Source organism: Lolium rigidum, chromosome 6 (assembly GCF_022539505.1).
Source record: "Lolium rigidum isolate FL_2022 chromosome 6, APGP_CSIRO_Lrig_0.1, whole genome shotgun sequence".
Lineage (NCBI taxonomy): Eukaryota > Viridiplantae > Streptophyta > Magnoliopsida > Poales > Poaceae > Lolium > Lolium rigidum.
Window position 1 is genome coordinate 76,026,540 of NC_061513.1, and position 16,594 is coordinate 76,043,133.

At 44.2% G+C, this 16,594-nt stretch overlaps 1 protein-coding gene and 1 long non-coding RNA gene across 10 annotated transcripts; one reads left to right on the plus strand and one right to left on the minus strand.

The window, feature by feature from the left end:
* The first annotated feature begins 4,888 nt into the window (after window positions 1-4,888).
* LOC124665072 lies at window positions 4,889-5,876 on the plus strand. The gene is made up of 2 exons (XR_006990473.1): window positions 4,889-5,243; window positions 5,380-5,876. It is a non-coding gene; the product is annotated as an uncharacterized LOC124665072 (long non-coding RNA).
* A 482-nt stretch (window positions 5,877-6,358) lies between these two features.
* Window positions 6,359-16,365, minus strand: LOC124659498 (RNA polymerase II C-terminal domain phosphatase-like 2). Of its 9 annotated transcripts, none has more exons than XM_047197368.1 (17): window positions 16,075-16,365; window positions 15,183-15,650; window positions 14,011-14,221; window positions 13,558-13,715; window positions 13,400-13,470; window positions 13,202-13,307; window positions 13,019-13,108; window positions 12,572-12,664; window positions 12,175-12,223; window positions 11,249-11,379; window positions 11,106-11,162; window positions 10,734-10,830; window positions 8,692-8,882; window positions 8,508-8,588; window positions 8,020-8,085; window positions 7,039-7,112; window positions 6,359-6,880 (listed from the first exon to the last, which is right to left on the minus strand). In XM_047197368.1, the coding sequence occupies exons 1-17, from the start codon at window positions 16,330-16,332 to the stop codon at window positions 6,871-6,873; spliced, it is 2,211 nt and encodes a 736-aa protein (XP_047053324.1). In that variant the 5' UTR covers window positions 16,333-16,365; the 3' UTR covers window positions 6,359-6,870. The 9 variants fall into 9 exon arrangements, 4 of the variants coding, with proteins under 4 accessions (XP_047053324.1, XP_047053321.1, XP_047053322.1 ...); XM_047197365.1 differs by having other exon boundaries at window positions 12,572-12,655; window positions 16,075-16,337; XR_006989595.1 differs by lacking the exon at window positions 6,359-6,880 and having other exon boundaries at window positions 7,055-7,112; window positions 8,020-8,407; window positions 16,075-16,337.
* Between the last annotated feature and the right edge of the window lie 229 nt (window positions 16,366-16,594).

Here is a 16,594-nt window from a genome sequence, read left to right on the forward strand (position 1 = left end):
CCCACCCACCAAAAAGGGGTTTTGGGGCTCCGACCAGAAAACATGCCACCATGCCGGCACGCGCCGCGGCCTGAAACATCGTCCGACACTATCGCAATATGTCAGACATTGTCGCAGCCCGATGCGAAGGGGTCGGTGGGGGACGTCGACAACGGTCTCCACATTGGATTGGCCGCACAGGTCCCTCTCGGCAGCGACTCAACCATTCCTCCCCCCACCACCGCCCTCCCCCTCCCCCCGAGCGGTCGGCTCTAGTCCCATCCCCGCGCCATCGTCGCCCACGATTCGACGCGTAGGAAGCTCAGCGGCGTGTACTGATGGCGTGTGCTTGTCGTACGCAGACTTCACACTGTTGGGGAACCCCAAGAGAAAGGTATGATGAGCACAGCAACAAGTTTTCCCTCAGTAAGAAACCAAGGTTTAATCGACCAGTAGGAGAAAGGCGTGACTTCGGAAGGTGAAACCTGCACACAACACAACCAAAATATTTTGCCCCAACTTACAATGAGGTTGTCAATCTCACCGGTTTTGCTAAACACAAAGGATTAAATGTATCGAGTGTAAGGAGATGTTTGCAGTAATTAAACAGTAAGTAAAGAGAACAGGATTGCAGTGGTTGAATTTGTCAGTGTAAAGGAAAGGACCGGGGTCCACAGTTCACTAGAGATGTCTCTCCATAAAGATAAATAGCATGCTAGGTGAACAAATTATAACTGGGCAGTTGACAGAATACCGACTATACATGACAAGATGATTACTATGAGATTCGTTTGGGTATTATAATATAATACATAGACCGTAATCCAACTGCGTCTATGACTAATAATCCACCTTCCGGTTATTGTTTGAACCCCTTTCAGTATTAAGTTGCAAGCAACAGATTATCGCATTAAGCAATGTGTGTAAAGTAAACAATAGAATTACCCTTGGATAAAAAATTGTTGTTTTCTCCCTAGTAGCAACAACACATATACAATCTTAGAAGTTATTGTCATTCTCCCAGAAAACTAGAGGCATGAACCTACTATCGAGCATAAATACCCCCTCTTGGAGTCACAAGCATCTACTTGGCCAGCGTATCTACTAGCAATGGAGAGCATGCAAGATCACAAATAACATATGACATGAATATATAATCGACCTCAACATAGTATACAATATTCATCGGATCCCATCAAACACAACATGTAGCATTACATAATGATGATCTTGATCATGTACGGCAGCTCACAAGATCTAAACATGAGGCACAAATTGGAGAAGACAACCATCTAGCTACTACTATGGACCCATAGTCCAGGGATGAACTACTCACGCATCACTTCGGAGGCGGGCATAGCGATGTAGATGCCTCCGGCGATGATTTCCCCCTCCGGCAGGGTGTCGGGAAGAGCTTCAGAACCCTCCCGAGATGCGTTCTGCAATGGCGGCCGCGACGGAACTTTTCGTGAATGGAGGCTCGGGGATTCAGGGTTTTCCTGAAATCGTGATTAAATAGGCGGAGGGGCGATGTCAGTGGAGGCCAGGGTGGCCCACACCACCCCTAGGCGCGGGCCAGGGCCAGGCCACGCCTAGGGCTAGCGTGGCCGCCCTGCTGCCCCCTTCGACTCCCCTATGGATTCTATCTTTGTTATGTAAAAATATTGACTTCAGCTTTTATTTCGTCCAATTCCGAGAATATTTCATGTACAACTTTTCTGAAATACAAAACAGCAGAAAACAGGAAAATAGCACTGTGGCATCTTGTTAATAGGTTAGTGCCGGAAAATGTATAAAAGTGCAACGAAGCATGAGCAAAACATATATAAATTGGTGTAAAATAAGCATGGAGCATCAAAAATTATAGATACGTTTGAGACGTATCATGTACGCACAAACATGTCACATCCCCATTGCCGCCCCTCACCTCACCGACCTTTGGAGCCGCCGCACCGTTGCCACCGACACCGCTCATCATGTCGAACTAGAACAACAGGGAGACCTACACCGAGTCTCGGCTCGATGATGTGAGTTCTCCTCCCCTATTGAACCAATGATATAAAGATGTAGCTTAGAATATGTGGCTATTTCTGTTAGTACCCCGAGGTAGACTATGTGCCGGAGGAGATCGGCGATCTAACATGAGCCAGTGTTGCCGATCTCGAATCGGTCTTGTGTTTTCGCATCCACGACCTTCCGCCGGAGAAAGCCGCTGCTCTCGAATGGATGAACACATTTTGACAGTTCTATGCGTGTCACAACACAATGTAAGTAATATGTGATATTTGCAATAAAACAATGAAAACATAGCAACCCAATGATTTTCCTTGTATTCAATATGGCAAAGCCAAAACACCAATTTTTTTTAAAGGAACACCATACATTGCTCATGTAAAACTTTATAAGAGTTTTGTCAAACTTGGCATTTCTCATAGATTGCTCCTCCTAAGAGAAAACAAAGACGTGGTGAATACATTAATATAAATGATCTAAAATATCGATGCAGAAGCTAGGGCATAGCCTCCATTTTTTAAAACATGATCTAAAATAAACTTCAGTTAAAGAATGTTATAGAGATTGTAAAAACTTCAGCTAACTATAAACACATATCGTACAAAAGATCATTGTAGATGCACAATGAAAACGCTAACATCATCTACCACAAATCTTCGGTTAAAAAGGATAACAGACAAATCTTAACATCCAAGGTACCTTTGAAATGAAATCTGTTCATACAAGTTAACATCACCACTTAAAGACTTTTGGGGAGATAGCGTATCACCATATGCTCTCCATATTGGGCTAGTTTCACAAGAAACACTCACTGCATACAACATGGATAAAATTAAGGAGCTACACACCAGTGATACAAAAGACAACACTTTTGTGTTGGTATCATGGTGCTCAACTCAGCTAGATAATTAACTAACACAAGATAAAAAGGTACAACAGGTTGTACAAAGCAATCCTCGCAAAAACCAAACGTCCCTCACACGACCCGTTGCATCAAAACAAAACAAAAAAACAGAACATAGCCTATATGACACATAGATAATGAATGGCTATAATCATAGTAATACATCCCCCAATAATACTGTTGACTAGACATAACCCCAAAATGAACAACCCGACCAAGTAATTTGTACTCAAAATCCTAACACATAACAACCATCTCCACAATAAATACTACCGTATGCCAAGATCAAATCAGATCAAACAAGCATCTAGAAACCGAAATCGCTACATAAACCACATGCCAACATCGACCACTCACCTATGAAAAGCGAAATCACTACACATGCCAACGCCCGGAGACGACAAATAAAGGGGCATGGAGGAAAACAACTCACCACCTACTTATACGGAGACGGCAAGAAACTCGCCACGGATCTCGGGCTCAAGGGCCTTGAGAAACAAGGCGGAGACCAGGCTCCCAAGTTGCTCAACGCGCGGAGCAAAAGCGGCGGGGCGGCGGAGAGCAGCCTGAGCTGCTCCACCCTTCCCTCCCTCCACGCAAGAAATAGAACGAGATCGCGTGAAATGGAAAAGGCATAAGCAGTAAGACCAAATAGAGAAAAATCGGCGGAGGAGAAAAAAAAATAGGAATCCAGACAGAAAACCAGGACACACGGCGGCGTACTACCGCGCAAACGGCGCGAGCAAGATGAGCATGAATTTAAACGCAGACACAGACGGAATCAGATCTAACTAGTGCTGAATTGTAATCAGTCAGACTGCCAGATGGAGAAGTGCCGATCTTTCAGGACAAGAAAAAAATAACTATCTCAACTTTTTTCTAAATATAGACATGTCTTTTTTTTTTTGCGAAACTAAATATAGACATGTCTATAATTAAAATACGTCTAGATATATTTGTATCTAGAGAAAACTAAAAACACTTATACAAAGGTAGTACTTGGCACGGATAAAACGGCGGGAGCTGACTGAAAAATCCGGAACCCCACTGGGCACGCGGAGATCCAGACGCGACGCGAGACCTAACTGCTTCAGCAGCAGCCACCACGTCCTGGCCACACACCCCGCGCGCGCCATCCCGCTCCCAAACTGCCCGTCCCAGTCCCAGTCCCAGTCCCAGAAGCAAACAAACACGGCCACCTGCCTGCAATCGCCGCCATGGAGGCCGTGGCTTGCGGAGGAGGCGGGGTGCTCGCGCGGCCGCTGCCCGGTCACAGCCGCCACGGCGCTCGGCGGAGCTTCCTCGTCGTGGCGTCGCTCGAGGAAGCCTCCCCGGCGCCCCCGCGCAACGCCGTAGCCGTCGCGCACGAGGTAATTTAATTTGCTGCTCTCCTCCAGCTCGATCGGGAACTCTCCCGATTCCGTGCCTCGCCCTCGCTGCCTCTGTTCCCGGGCAGCTACATCACTTGTTCAGGTCAATCGCGCGCGCACTTCTCAGATGTCGATTTGGTGCAGATCGCGCAGGCGCAGGCGCAGGTTGATGAGTACGTCGCTTCTACCGCGATCCTGCCGCCGCTCCCTCACGGTGAGCTCCACTTCCACTCGTGCGTACAAGAACAAACAAAAAAAATTCTACTTACTCCGTATCTGATACGTATGACTGTAACTCTGCCAGTCTGTAACGACCAGTTAACAACCCATTTCCACTCACGGTCTTTCGCGAACCGATCCTCGCCAGACCCTGTGAACACGGTGCAGGTCAAGTTCGTGCTGCACAGGCAGTGCGCGTTCGGCCAGCGGTTCCTCGTCGTCGGCGACGACCCGGCGCTCGGCCTTTGGGATCCGACCAAGGTAGCCGCTCTGGAGTGGTCGGAAGGCCACGTCTGGACGGCGACGATGGTAAGCTCCCCAAGCCCGTCCCGCGCGCGCACATTCTTTCATTCTTGTCGATCGTGGATGATTGATATCGCCGTCTCTGGTCTGGCTAGGACCTGCCAGCGAACAAGGTGGTCGAGTTCAAGTTCTTGCTGCAAGATCCCTCGGGGCACGTCAGCTGGCAGCACGGCCACAACAGAACTCTGCGGATAGCAGAGACCTCGAAGACATTGGTAGTCTACGAAGACTGGGATGACGCCAAGTGCCAGGAAGTATTGGAGGTGGTGTACCAGTCGATTGTAGCGGAAGACGTCCACTTTGCAGGATCATGTAACGGCGCAATTCTGCCAGACGATAACGAAATCCATGAGAATCAACAGACCGACAAGGGCCTGACGGATGTAGCAGGCACGGATGGTGGTTCTTCTCCTCAGAGAGAAAAGAAGCGGGCAGATGGCGCGAACGGACCGCAGGTAACTGATTCTCCAGCTCTCCGTCCTTTGGTTTATAATCATGGTGCGCCGGTTTCACCTAGCTGCAACCCTGCAGGACGGTCACCAGCTAGTGCATACGATTAATCATACGGCCGCCTATGGTTTTCTGACACAGTTTACCTTGGAGAAAGACCACAAGGTTCCTGACGTGCTTCGCAGAAGAGCAAAAGTTGCAGTACATACCCTGAAAGATGAAGGTGCTCCCGTGGAGAATAGGGCGCCAGCCGGTGTGTTCGAAAATGACATGGCCTGGGTCAGGAAAACCCTGCAGCGGCTGCTCCGGAGCCTCGGTCTCCAGATTGGCACCACAGAAACATGAAACAGCCATAATGAATACGGTCTGAGACTTGCCGCTCTGGAGGCCATGGTGTTCATCCGCTGAATACCATTTCTATGCTGCAACTCTCAAGAGACGAGAAAAGCTGTTAATAGTGCACCAGTTATCAATTACAGCAGCCACTGTTTTCGATGTAGCGTTGCATATAGGAAGTCCTCCCGGAAAAAAGCTGTTATTAGTGCAACCGTTATCACTTAGCTGTCTTTGATTTTGATTTCTTATCTAGTAAATACCTTGTTTTGAAGGAATCGTAAACCCTTATCTCAATTCCACAAGTAGCTAAGCACATAGTAGAACTAATAGTGAGACCGAAGAGTAAATTGCAGCCTTCAGCATGTGTTGGCAAAAGCAAATACACTATTACAGTATATAAGTTCCTGAAAAGAAAAAAAAACGAAATACAGTACATGTAGTTGAGATTATCTCTCCGACGAGCATGTTGTCTATTACTCTTGTGTGTGTGGATCTCGATGCTTAGATGAATGAAGTTTACGGAGCAGTAATAACTGCACTATACACAAGATGAGGTACATGCGCGCTCTAGAACCACCAAATAATTGAATAGAACTGCAAGGCTAACATGCCCAGCTTGCCAGCTACTATATCTACAATTTGCAAAATAGGTAATACTCTAAATTATACTCCCTCGGTCCACAAAATGATGTCTCAAATTTGTTAGATTTGTATGTATCATAGATACATGCAAATTTAGACAAAGTTGAGACATCCTTTTTTTTGTAGGAGGGAGTACAAAACATTAACACCGTTTTAATGCTCCTAAACATATATAAACTTGAAAAATCAGCATTAGCATTGCAGATTTAATGCCCCTAAACAATTTACAACTGCATCCGGAACTGGTAATAATACTCACAACTAACTTCTACATTCCTACTTGTTTACAGCCAACCATGCCAGTATCTTATCCTGATAAGTACATCTGCTGTTGTGCGCACTGCGGAGGCAAATAGTCTACGAGAAGATTCTCCGGGGAAGGTAGTCAAAAGAATCAAGAAAGCCTCATGTCCCGCTTTGTATATGTACCATCTCCAAAAGTTGCATATCCAAGCCTACGAGTACCAACAGTGGATACACACATCCTGGTTGAGGAGGCGACAGCCGTACTCACAGAGAGGTGCTTCCGGTAAATCAGTCACATGCGACCATTTTGTACATGGAATGATTAAGTGCGAAGCTGGTTTCACATTCCAACTTTCTTTCAACTCATTTGGTTGGTACAGTTGGGGGGATGAGGAAAGGGTGAGGAGTTCAACTGCATCTGCATAAAAGACAAGGGAATCTGTCAGTAACAATGGTTCTCTCTGAAATAAAATAAAAAAAAAGGTTCCACCCCTCAAAAAGGCTACAACTAGGCCTTCTTAGAAAGAGATGCTACAGACTTAAGGCAGTGCTCGATAAATTCCAGAAAAAAATAACCTTATTGGTCTCAAATGCTTCTTGATCTGTGGGTCAGTAGTTGTTTCCAGGAATCTCAGGGCCTCTTCTGCAGCCTGAAACAACATAATTTCCGGAAATCGGGCATAGCTTTTGTTAAACGACAAGACCTAAACAAAAGCTTGAACTAGTGTATGCATTTGGATTTGGAGCACGACGGTAGAATATAATAGTCAAAATCCCAGCCTTTCATACAAGAGATAAATAATTAAACATACTAGTGACATAATTTGTGAACTGGTATTCTTTTTAAACCTGTGAACTGGCTATCTGTAGCAACAAATACACTGTAACAGCACATCCCTCAAGATGTAATGCCTTGAGGAGGTCTGTCTCTTAGCTACTAAAAAACATAAAAGCATTCAAGAAGAAGCTTGCGCAGATGTTCTGAGAGCATGCCTTGAATATTATTCATGATGAGTAACTATAGGGACAGTTTCTGGGCTGATACATCGGATGCCCACACCCATGCTGATCTGGCAGGACAAGATGATGTTTCTAATGTTCCGTCTAGCTTCATGGGTGCTTCTGACACCTCAATAGCTCCAAGGAGCATGACTAATCTTATCAGGAGCTCGCGAAATGGAGGCCGCTTCATTAGCACCCAAAGCAGCCATAAGGCTTAGTCTTGTTAGCGAACCTGGTTTATGCACACCTCATTGAGGTTTGAGACAGTGGCTCAAAGGAGGCATCTATCAAATTCCTAATATAACTTTGCACGTGCTAGAATCCTAGCTAGACGGTTGTATACTTATTATAGCTCCAGCATATACTAGATTTTATGGCAAAGAACAGAACACAGTGCAGATTTATGTATATAACGCAAATCTTTAAAATACTGCAGATGTCACATTATACCACTTTCATGCAAATATTTAAACTAATTTAGCAATTTAATATCTCAATGGCACCAAAATATAAAAGCCACCAATTTAAACGGCAGTACACTAGGAAATATAGTACCTGAAGCTTCGCAAAATCTCTGTTGGCACCAATGCCAATCCCAAGTATCTGTCCTGCAAGTTCAACCTTAAAAAAAATAACAAAATCTATGTTATTAATTGCATTAACAAGCTCACAGAAGGTGCGTTCATAGTTACATACTAAATTGCTGATTATAAATGGTCCAATTCATTTTGGTTTACTGAAAACTCGTTGAAAGTCAAATCTGAAAGTAAGGATTAAACTTTTTAAACTTTGAAGATGCCACAATCAGGTGGTAACCAGCTAGTTCTTCAAACAAACTAAAAAAGTAAACCCTTTAGCAAAACCGGCAAATCATTTACCGATACAGTAACCCCACCGGCGAATAGCCAAAGACAGGTACTAGGCTCAGCCGCACAGGTGGGAACTGGTCAGAACTGCAACACTTAGGTATAGGTACATTGCACTATAAGCCAGAAGGCCCACAGTATTCTTGTAGAATTTAGAATAGATATTATATAAGTAACCTGAAAATGGTATTCTTCGTTGATTGCCGAGCCAGGATTCTGGACTTCATCTCGAAATATTACATGCTGATCCTCCACGCACTAGAAGCAGAAAATGCACATTAGAATTCAATGAAGCAAGAGTACAATGAATGTGAAAGGTAGATGAGAAAGTGAAATATCAGGTAGTAGCATCAACTCTTACAAGTTCTCTAAGAAGACTTATAACAGAGGACAACCTATCCACAATTGGTGTACTTCCAGATAGTTCTTTCATAGAAGTATCACCATCTGCATCGATATCGTCTTCCAGAAAGCCATTTCCACCCCCAGGAGACTTGCTTGTGTCTTTATTAAGAACCCCAGCCATAGGAGCAACAAATGACAAGTAATTGCCTACAAGTCAGTGAGTTCAGAGAATTTAGGAGAAAGCAAATTTCTAGTCAATGGGAGCTTAAGAGGAAAAAATATTTTGTACATTGCCCTTCGGGTCAGTGAACTTGTCACATTGGTCATCAAGTAGATTACCATACTACTACATAAAAAACATACTTAAGTCACTACAGATGTTCCAGTGATTGATGAATCAATGAAGGTCATTTAGCTATACGCACGGTTATGACAAGGACTTGCAGTGGCAGCACAGCGAAGGGCATAAGACATGCCAAGACAAAAACGACACCAAATAAACCAACACGGTGAACGGGCCGGGCTGCAGGTACCTCCCTCTATAGAGATCTATCCATGCATAGATATGTATCATTGAGTAGTACACCAAGATATGTATCATTGAGTAGTACACCAAGTCACCAACAGACACAGCCAACTTCTTCCCATCCAAAGTGCCGCAGCTGTGGGAACATGAATCTGGCGAAGGAACTCAATCATTAAGCAGGCCCATCCTTCCAGGTCCACCAGCGGTGCATTAAGCAAGGAAGCCATTGTGTGGGCACAGGGCTTGCGGATGCAGCGGAGTCGACTGGGGAAGAAAGTAATGGCAGAGGGTCTCGAGAAGAAATTGGATTGAAATTGAGATAACCGGTCTGACAAATACAAAAGCATTGGAGTACCTTGGCTCCATGTGCCCTTCACTGGAGTGGTACTGCTATGTCATCATCCTGACTTGGTTGGCCTGGTAATGACCTTCAAATATTCACTTCACCACATTCAGTGCCTAAACATGCAGTTTGGTGGCCTAATTGAACCAACACAACCAAGTTCACTGACACCGCAACGTATACACATTTTTTTCGGGGGGGGGGGGGGATTGCTCAAGAGTGAGCAGGAGCTGTCACTGTTAGTGCAAATTCGTATGTGAAACTGGTAATGCAGAGCTGAAAAGTGAAAACACATCAAACTGTCTATGCTACTACTAGTGAGAGCCATTTTGTTTGGCACTTTCCCTGTGGAAGCCACAATGTGTGGACGTGCCTAAGGTTAGCCGTGGCAAGATATAGGAGGTTCTTTCCTTATGGTGGTATTAAGATATAGCAAGTTCATTTTTCATGTTAGCAAGACCAAGGTACAAAAATAGCCAAATGTGATAATACTTAATTTGTTAGCGAAGAATTACTTCCGAATTTACTGTGTTATGCCACAGCTACCATTTCTGGTAAACTTGAAATATACAGGGAACATACACCCAGTTACCAGTATGGAGATATGCAATTCCTGATTATTTTCACCATAGTTGATGAGGATCCTAATGACAACCACCTCTTTACTACATTGAAGTCAGGAGTGCAGTTTGTGATATTTGGTTCGCACTCCATTTGTTTAGCCAGCTATATTATCTTCCTTTTGTCTTACATAAATCATGAACCTGGCTTTGCCTTCTCTCTAAAAGTAGAGGTTGTATTGAACGAACCAATCGGAATTGCACTCCCACAATTTGATGACATGAATGATTATACAAGTAAAGATCTAAGCGCTGTTACATGGCATTAAACAGCACCTCAGGCTATGGTAGTAGATTATTTGCAAACCATATCCAACCAACAACATGAACAAAAAAATAGATCCCCTTACAAGCATAGATTTCATTTCAGTCATGTTTATTTACTATTTAACTCAGTGGCATCATTTGACAATAATAGAAGTAGAGTGAAGGCAACGACATCAGACAGGGAAGAATAAATGGTTATCTTATATAAGTGAGAGGATGATACCTCACAAGGAGTCTAAAATAAAATAAGTGTAACAGAATTGAGAGCTTGCATTATTCAAAATAAAAGGAATATATCTTACTTTGCAAATTTTGGAGAGCCTTTTCGGCAGCTTGCACTTGGGCCTCCTCCCTTGTTTTTCCAGTGCCAGATCCAACTTTTTCGTTACTAAATAGAACCTGTCACATGTAAGATGAAGGTGGAAGAATTAGGCAGAAATTTGGCAACTTCGTTTAAGTCTAAAACATACATCAGCAAGCAAGAAAGCAAAGCCAGTTGAGTTCATGTCAATGTTAAAAGGCTAATTCAGGGAAACTTCAAAATAAGGTCAATTATTATCTCCTGAATAGATATTTGTCGCGATCTGGGCTCTGGAGTTCAGACTTCAAACCAGGTTATTGGGAAAAGAACATAGTATAAACAGTATGCTCAGTCACAAATGCAAAGCACCAACCTCAACTGAAAATTGCGTACTTTTGCCAGTGCTGCTTACTGTAGACCTAAACTCCACCTATATTAAGAAAGAGCAGGAGATCAGTTCGAAGTCAAGAACAGTAAAGCCAAAACATGCACTGAAACACTAAGGCAACAGCATACCTTAGAGTTACATAGTCGCCCAATTTCTTGTAATACCGAGACAAACAATAAAGGGGTTATTGGCAGTGAGCCTCCATTGGATTCGACATTTGAACCAGCTAGATTGCCTCGCGGTGCCACTCGCACGTCATCTGCACAAAAGGTTGGGCCGCATAGGTTACTTAAAGCACCAGGTTCAAATTAATACACACTGTACACAGTGAAATAATGCACTCCCTCTGTTTCGAAATATAAGTTATATTTTGACTGCCTACGTTCTGCTAATGGTTGTACAATCATAACTTCATAAGGAAGTGCTTTTGAAGATGAATCTGATTGTATCAATTTGGTGTAACATAATCCACATATTATTGCATTAGTTAGTGGCCAAAAAGCTTAATTTTGGGTAGTTAAATTACACCTTACATAAAGAACCAGAGGGATTATGATACTACTTGAAATGCATAAAAAAACGATGTGTATAGAAGACAGATGAGCAGAGTCCTAAATATGATCAATAAAATGACCCTAAACTTGAAAGTAGACTATTTTCTTTGTTTTTCGTTCTCAAAAGATTTCTTAGGGTCGGTCTCCATTCCTGCTTCTCCAAAAATACATTACCAGCTAAAATCAGAGCTTCAATATTGAGTAAATATGAAATCATGACAATATTTTCTGAGCATTTGACAAGATAATTTTTGTACATCCGGAAAGATGTCAATGAAAGCAAACCATAATGCAGTCAGAATTAGGATTTGTAGCATTATGCTAACGATGCTGCATTACATAGTACAGTGGTCTCTTCTTTTTTTTTGCAGAGACATCCCCATTCCCTCTTTGCAAGTTAACACAACTAACTTGAAATTAAAAATACCAAACTAATAGACGACAAGGAAAGGCCAGCATGGAGACAATTGACAAAAAAAAAAAAGAGAATTATGAAGTACCTGATGAACGGGTTGACGAAGATATCTGTTTTTGGTCCACCTGATGTGCCTGAAATAACTCACATTACTGCATGATCATCCTTGAAATTTCATATCTAATTAAGATCCTAATGAAGTAATGAAGCTCCGATAGTTCAGTAGTTGGACTAATGTTCTTACAAAAATCAGGATCCATTTGGTCAAAAAAATAGGGTCAAGTTTCAGCTATATTACAGCCTATTTGATATTTTTTTGTAATAATATCACGAGGTAAAGTAGTTATTGGTAACTAAGCAAGGACATAGGAGCAATCCTGTGATACCACAGAACAGAGATAATATATGGCATCCTTAGTAAAAGGGAGAGCAAAGATTGCCCACAAAATCAATCAAAGCAGAAACATCATAAAAAAACTTACCCGCCCATTCAATCTCTTCTCCACTTCAGCTCCACTCATACCCTCAGGTATAGGGGTTGAAGAAGATATCTGTTTTTGGTCCACCTGATGTGCCTGAAACAACTCACATTACTGCATGTTCATCCTTGAAATTTCATATCTAATTGAGATCCTAATGAAGTAATGAAGCTCCAATAGTCCAGTAGTTGGGACTAATGTTCTTACAAAAATCAGGGTCCATTTGGTCAAAAAAAAAATAGGGTCAAGTTTCAGCTATATTACAGCCTATTTGATAATTTTTTGTAATAATATCACGAGAGGTAAAGTAGTTATTGGTAACTAAGCAAGTACATGGGAGCAATCTTGTGATACCACAGAACAGAGATAATGTATGGCCTCCTTAGTAAAAGGGGGAGAAAAGATTGCCCACAAAATCAATCAAAGCAGAAACATCATATGAAAACTTACCCGTCCATTCAACCTCTTCTCCACTTCAGCTCCACTCATACCCTCAGGTATAGGGGCAGGATCTTTGTTGGTTGGTACAAAACTAGTGTCCTGAAAATAAATAACAGACAAAATAAACTTTCAGAGTTCAGACTTTCAGCCGATGAACTGCAATAGAACAACGTGGTGTCAAGAGGACATTACCTCGCAGACTAAGTAGTCGCCGACATCTGGAGCGTATGGAAGATCCAATAACTCGTTTTCGTATAATAGTTCAAACACTTTCTTCAATAGATTTTCGTCAAACTCCCTTTTTCCATCAAAACAAAGAAAAACATTAAGGCTGTAAGTATGGTATCATCAGAATGCACAGGTCGTATCGTAATAACTGTTTCTACCAACCTGAAGAAACCACCACGAATATTGCAAGCAACATTTCTCGCAACACAAAGCACTGGAACAGCATTCGCCGTCTAGGATATGCAAGAACATTAACACATTATTCCAGCACAGAAATATGTTCAACAGAAAACATGTAAGAAAAAAACGCAAAAAAATACCTCAGCCTGTGGGGCATAGTATGGAGCATATGCAGGGACAACATGGACTCGAGGCTGGTCTTTCTCATCCCAGACCTTCAGCCTGTCATCAATCACCATGGCCATCTTTGGATGGCATCCTCCGTTTTTAAAAACATGCTGCAGAGACTTACTAGAATCTGCATCAATAGAAACAGTGAGTAAGACAAACAACTTTTCTGGAGCACGAAGAAACAGCACTATCATTCTAACAATCAACATTTCAGAAATCATTATGCAGGATTGTGTGGTACTTTTTAACATTTAGATAGGGCATAAAATTTGGATTGGACAATCTACAATGGGAGAGCGTGTTAATGCTGATGTAAATACTTTCGAGAAAAATGGTGATGTAAATACAATAGATCAATGCTGCGATGGGCAAGCACTGCACAATAGTTGAAAAAGGAAAACTCCAAACTCTTGAGATCTTACCTGGTTTTACACATACTACACGTTCTGAAATATTATTCAAGCTGATTAAATTAGCTTCTGGATCAAGAAGCCTCCATATCTCAAGAGCATAATCTCTTTCAGCCATCGTACATACATAGACCTCGAATCTCTTGCGTCCCTTGGCAGTTAGATAACTTCTCAAATCTTCCCAGGCAGGCCTTAGCTTTACAAAAACACTAGTATCGCGGATCTGAATGCAATAAAACATTGAAATGGGTAATGAGGATAGGGCGAGAGGAAAAGTAATCGCAAAAGAATACCGCGACCAAAAGAATAAGATCTAGTTGATGGCTTAAATTCCAAAACACCAAAACATAAGAGTTACGGAAGAAACTAATGTTGATCCCATATTTAGTCCACAGCCCATATGATGTCAGCCAAGAACTATGATACTGAAACAGAATATATTTGTTGCTGAAGGTCGCAAATATATGCAATGCTGTTGGCACATAATGTGTTGGACCGAAAGGCCTAACATTAAAAAGGACGTACCCAGTGCTAAGAGCTCCCGCACTGTGCGGGGTGTGGGGAAGGTGTTAGTGGCAAGCCTTACCCTCACGAAGTGCAACGTGAGGAGACTGCAACTCGAACCTGGGACCTCTCGGTCACAGGCGGTGAGGCTCTACCGCTGCACCAGGCCCGCCCTTCACCGAAAGGCCTAACATTAGGTGGCCTAAAACTTGTGTTTCCTAGTACTTGTTAATATTCATTGGGATGCTAGCCCCATATATTTGGTTAAGATGCAACATATTCGGCAGGTAAAGAATGTCGCAATTTTGGCAACTGAACAGGTGATAGTAATAAATGCGTAAACATAGAAAGAAAGAGTTGAGGTATGCAAGCGTTTAATGAGACGATCAATGTATTGCAGCAACTAGAATGCATATAGAAAACCTTTAATGCAAGATCATCAAAGGAAAGGAGACACGGTCCCACACGACATGCCTTGTTGTAGCAGACAAAGCGGAGCCCATTTATACATGATTTTCCACAGCCAGGCCCAGGGGATTGGTTAAAACAAGGGAATTATAATACTGTTATTGTGGATAAACTGTAACCCTCCCCAGACATGCAATGAACAACAACAGCAGCAGCAGAAGTTGAGTGAGAAACAATTATGAGAAGAGATGCTAGTTTCACCAAAATTGTACCTCTGGATTGATGCGGGTGAGAATGGCGTTCCTCTCCGGTAGGCGGATGACGGGCCGCAGAAGCCGGTCCTGGGCACCAATAGGCTGCACCTCCTCCTTCTGTGCCACTAGGATCCTGCCATTATCCGTAACGGTATCCTTGTCGATGAACTCCTTTAGAAGCGCCCTGTCCTCGATGTATCGCTTGATCTCGGCGGACATGGCCGCCACCCTGCCGGGGTCGTCCACGGCCTCCATCTTGTGTGAGAGGTCCCCGATGCGGCGCTCGAAGGATGCGACGGTGTTTGCGACGATGAGGGTCTCGTCGAGGTCGAAGACGATGGCGAGGCAGCGGAGGTTGAGCATCCCGACGGAGGAGGCGTAGAGGCCGGCGCGCACGGCGCAGCACCAGAAGCAGGGCACGTTGACCGCCTTGCTCGGCATCGCCACCAGGTGCAGCTCCTCGTCCCCGACCACCACCACCGCGCTCTGCGCACACGCAGCCAAAGGACAAGCAATTTCACAAATCCTCTTCCAACTGATGAATGGCACACTTAATTAATAATGTGTAAGATGCTTCTATCGTTGGCGATTTCCCAACTAGGTAGTCGTTTTTAGGCACTTATTTCACAAATCCTCTTCCAAAATTCTTACTACTAACGCAAACTCCCAACCGATGAACGGCACACTGAATTGATAATGTGTAAGATGCTCCAATCGTTGGCGATTGGGGAACGATTTGCTAGTGATGTAGCAAGTAGCATTTCCCAGCTAGGCAGTCGTTTCTAGGCACTAACTGTATTTCGGTTCGATTTGAAATGGGGCGTGACAGGTATTATGCTAGTATATACAAGGGCATATGAGCGATTATTACACACGGGGACTGACTGTCGGGGGAGAAGCGCGGGCAAACCTTGTACTCGTTGAAGCATGTGAGGTAGAGGCGGTGGATGCTGGGGTTGAGCGGGAGCGTCTTGGCCTGGAGCTTGCATCGCACGGAGAAGGGCGCGATGGTCTGGAGGATGGCGAGCGGCGGGCAGCGCTCGCTGGCGGGCGAGAGGTGGCTGACGCGGATCTCGTTGCTGGGGAAGGGCAGCGCGGCGTCGGGCCCGGGCTTGATCGGGAAGACCTCGGCGTCGCCGAGGGAGACGTCGCCGTGGAACATCCGCATGGTGACCTGCCTGGCGGGCGCCGCCGCGGCGGAGGACGAGGAGGAGGGGCCCGCGAGGAGCGGCGCGGGGCGGGGCGTCGCCATGGGGGGCGCTGGAGGGTGGGAGGGGAATGGGGGAATGGGGGAGTGTGAGAAGCGCGCACACGGCGGGCGTGTGTGCGCTGCGCCGCTTCGGCGGAGAGGACGCGGGTTTTGGTATTTGGGGGCGGAGGGGAACTGGGCATTGGGGGCTCTGGGTGCGCTTATATAGAGGTGGAGGGGG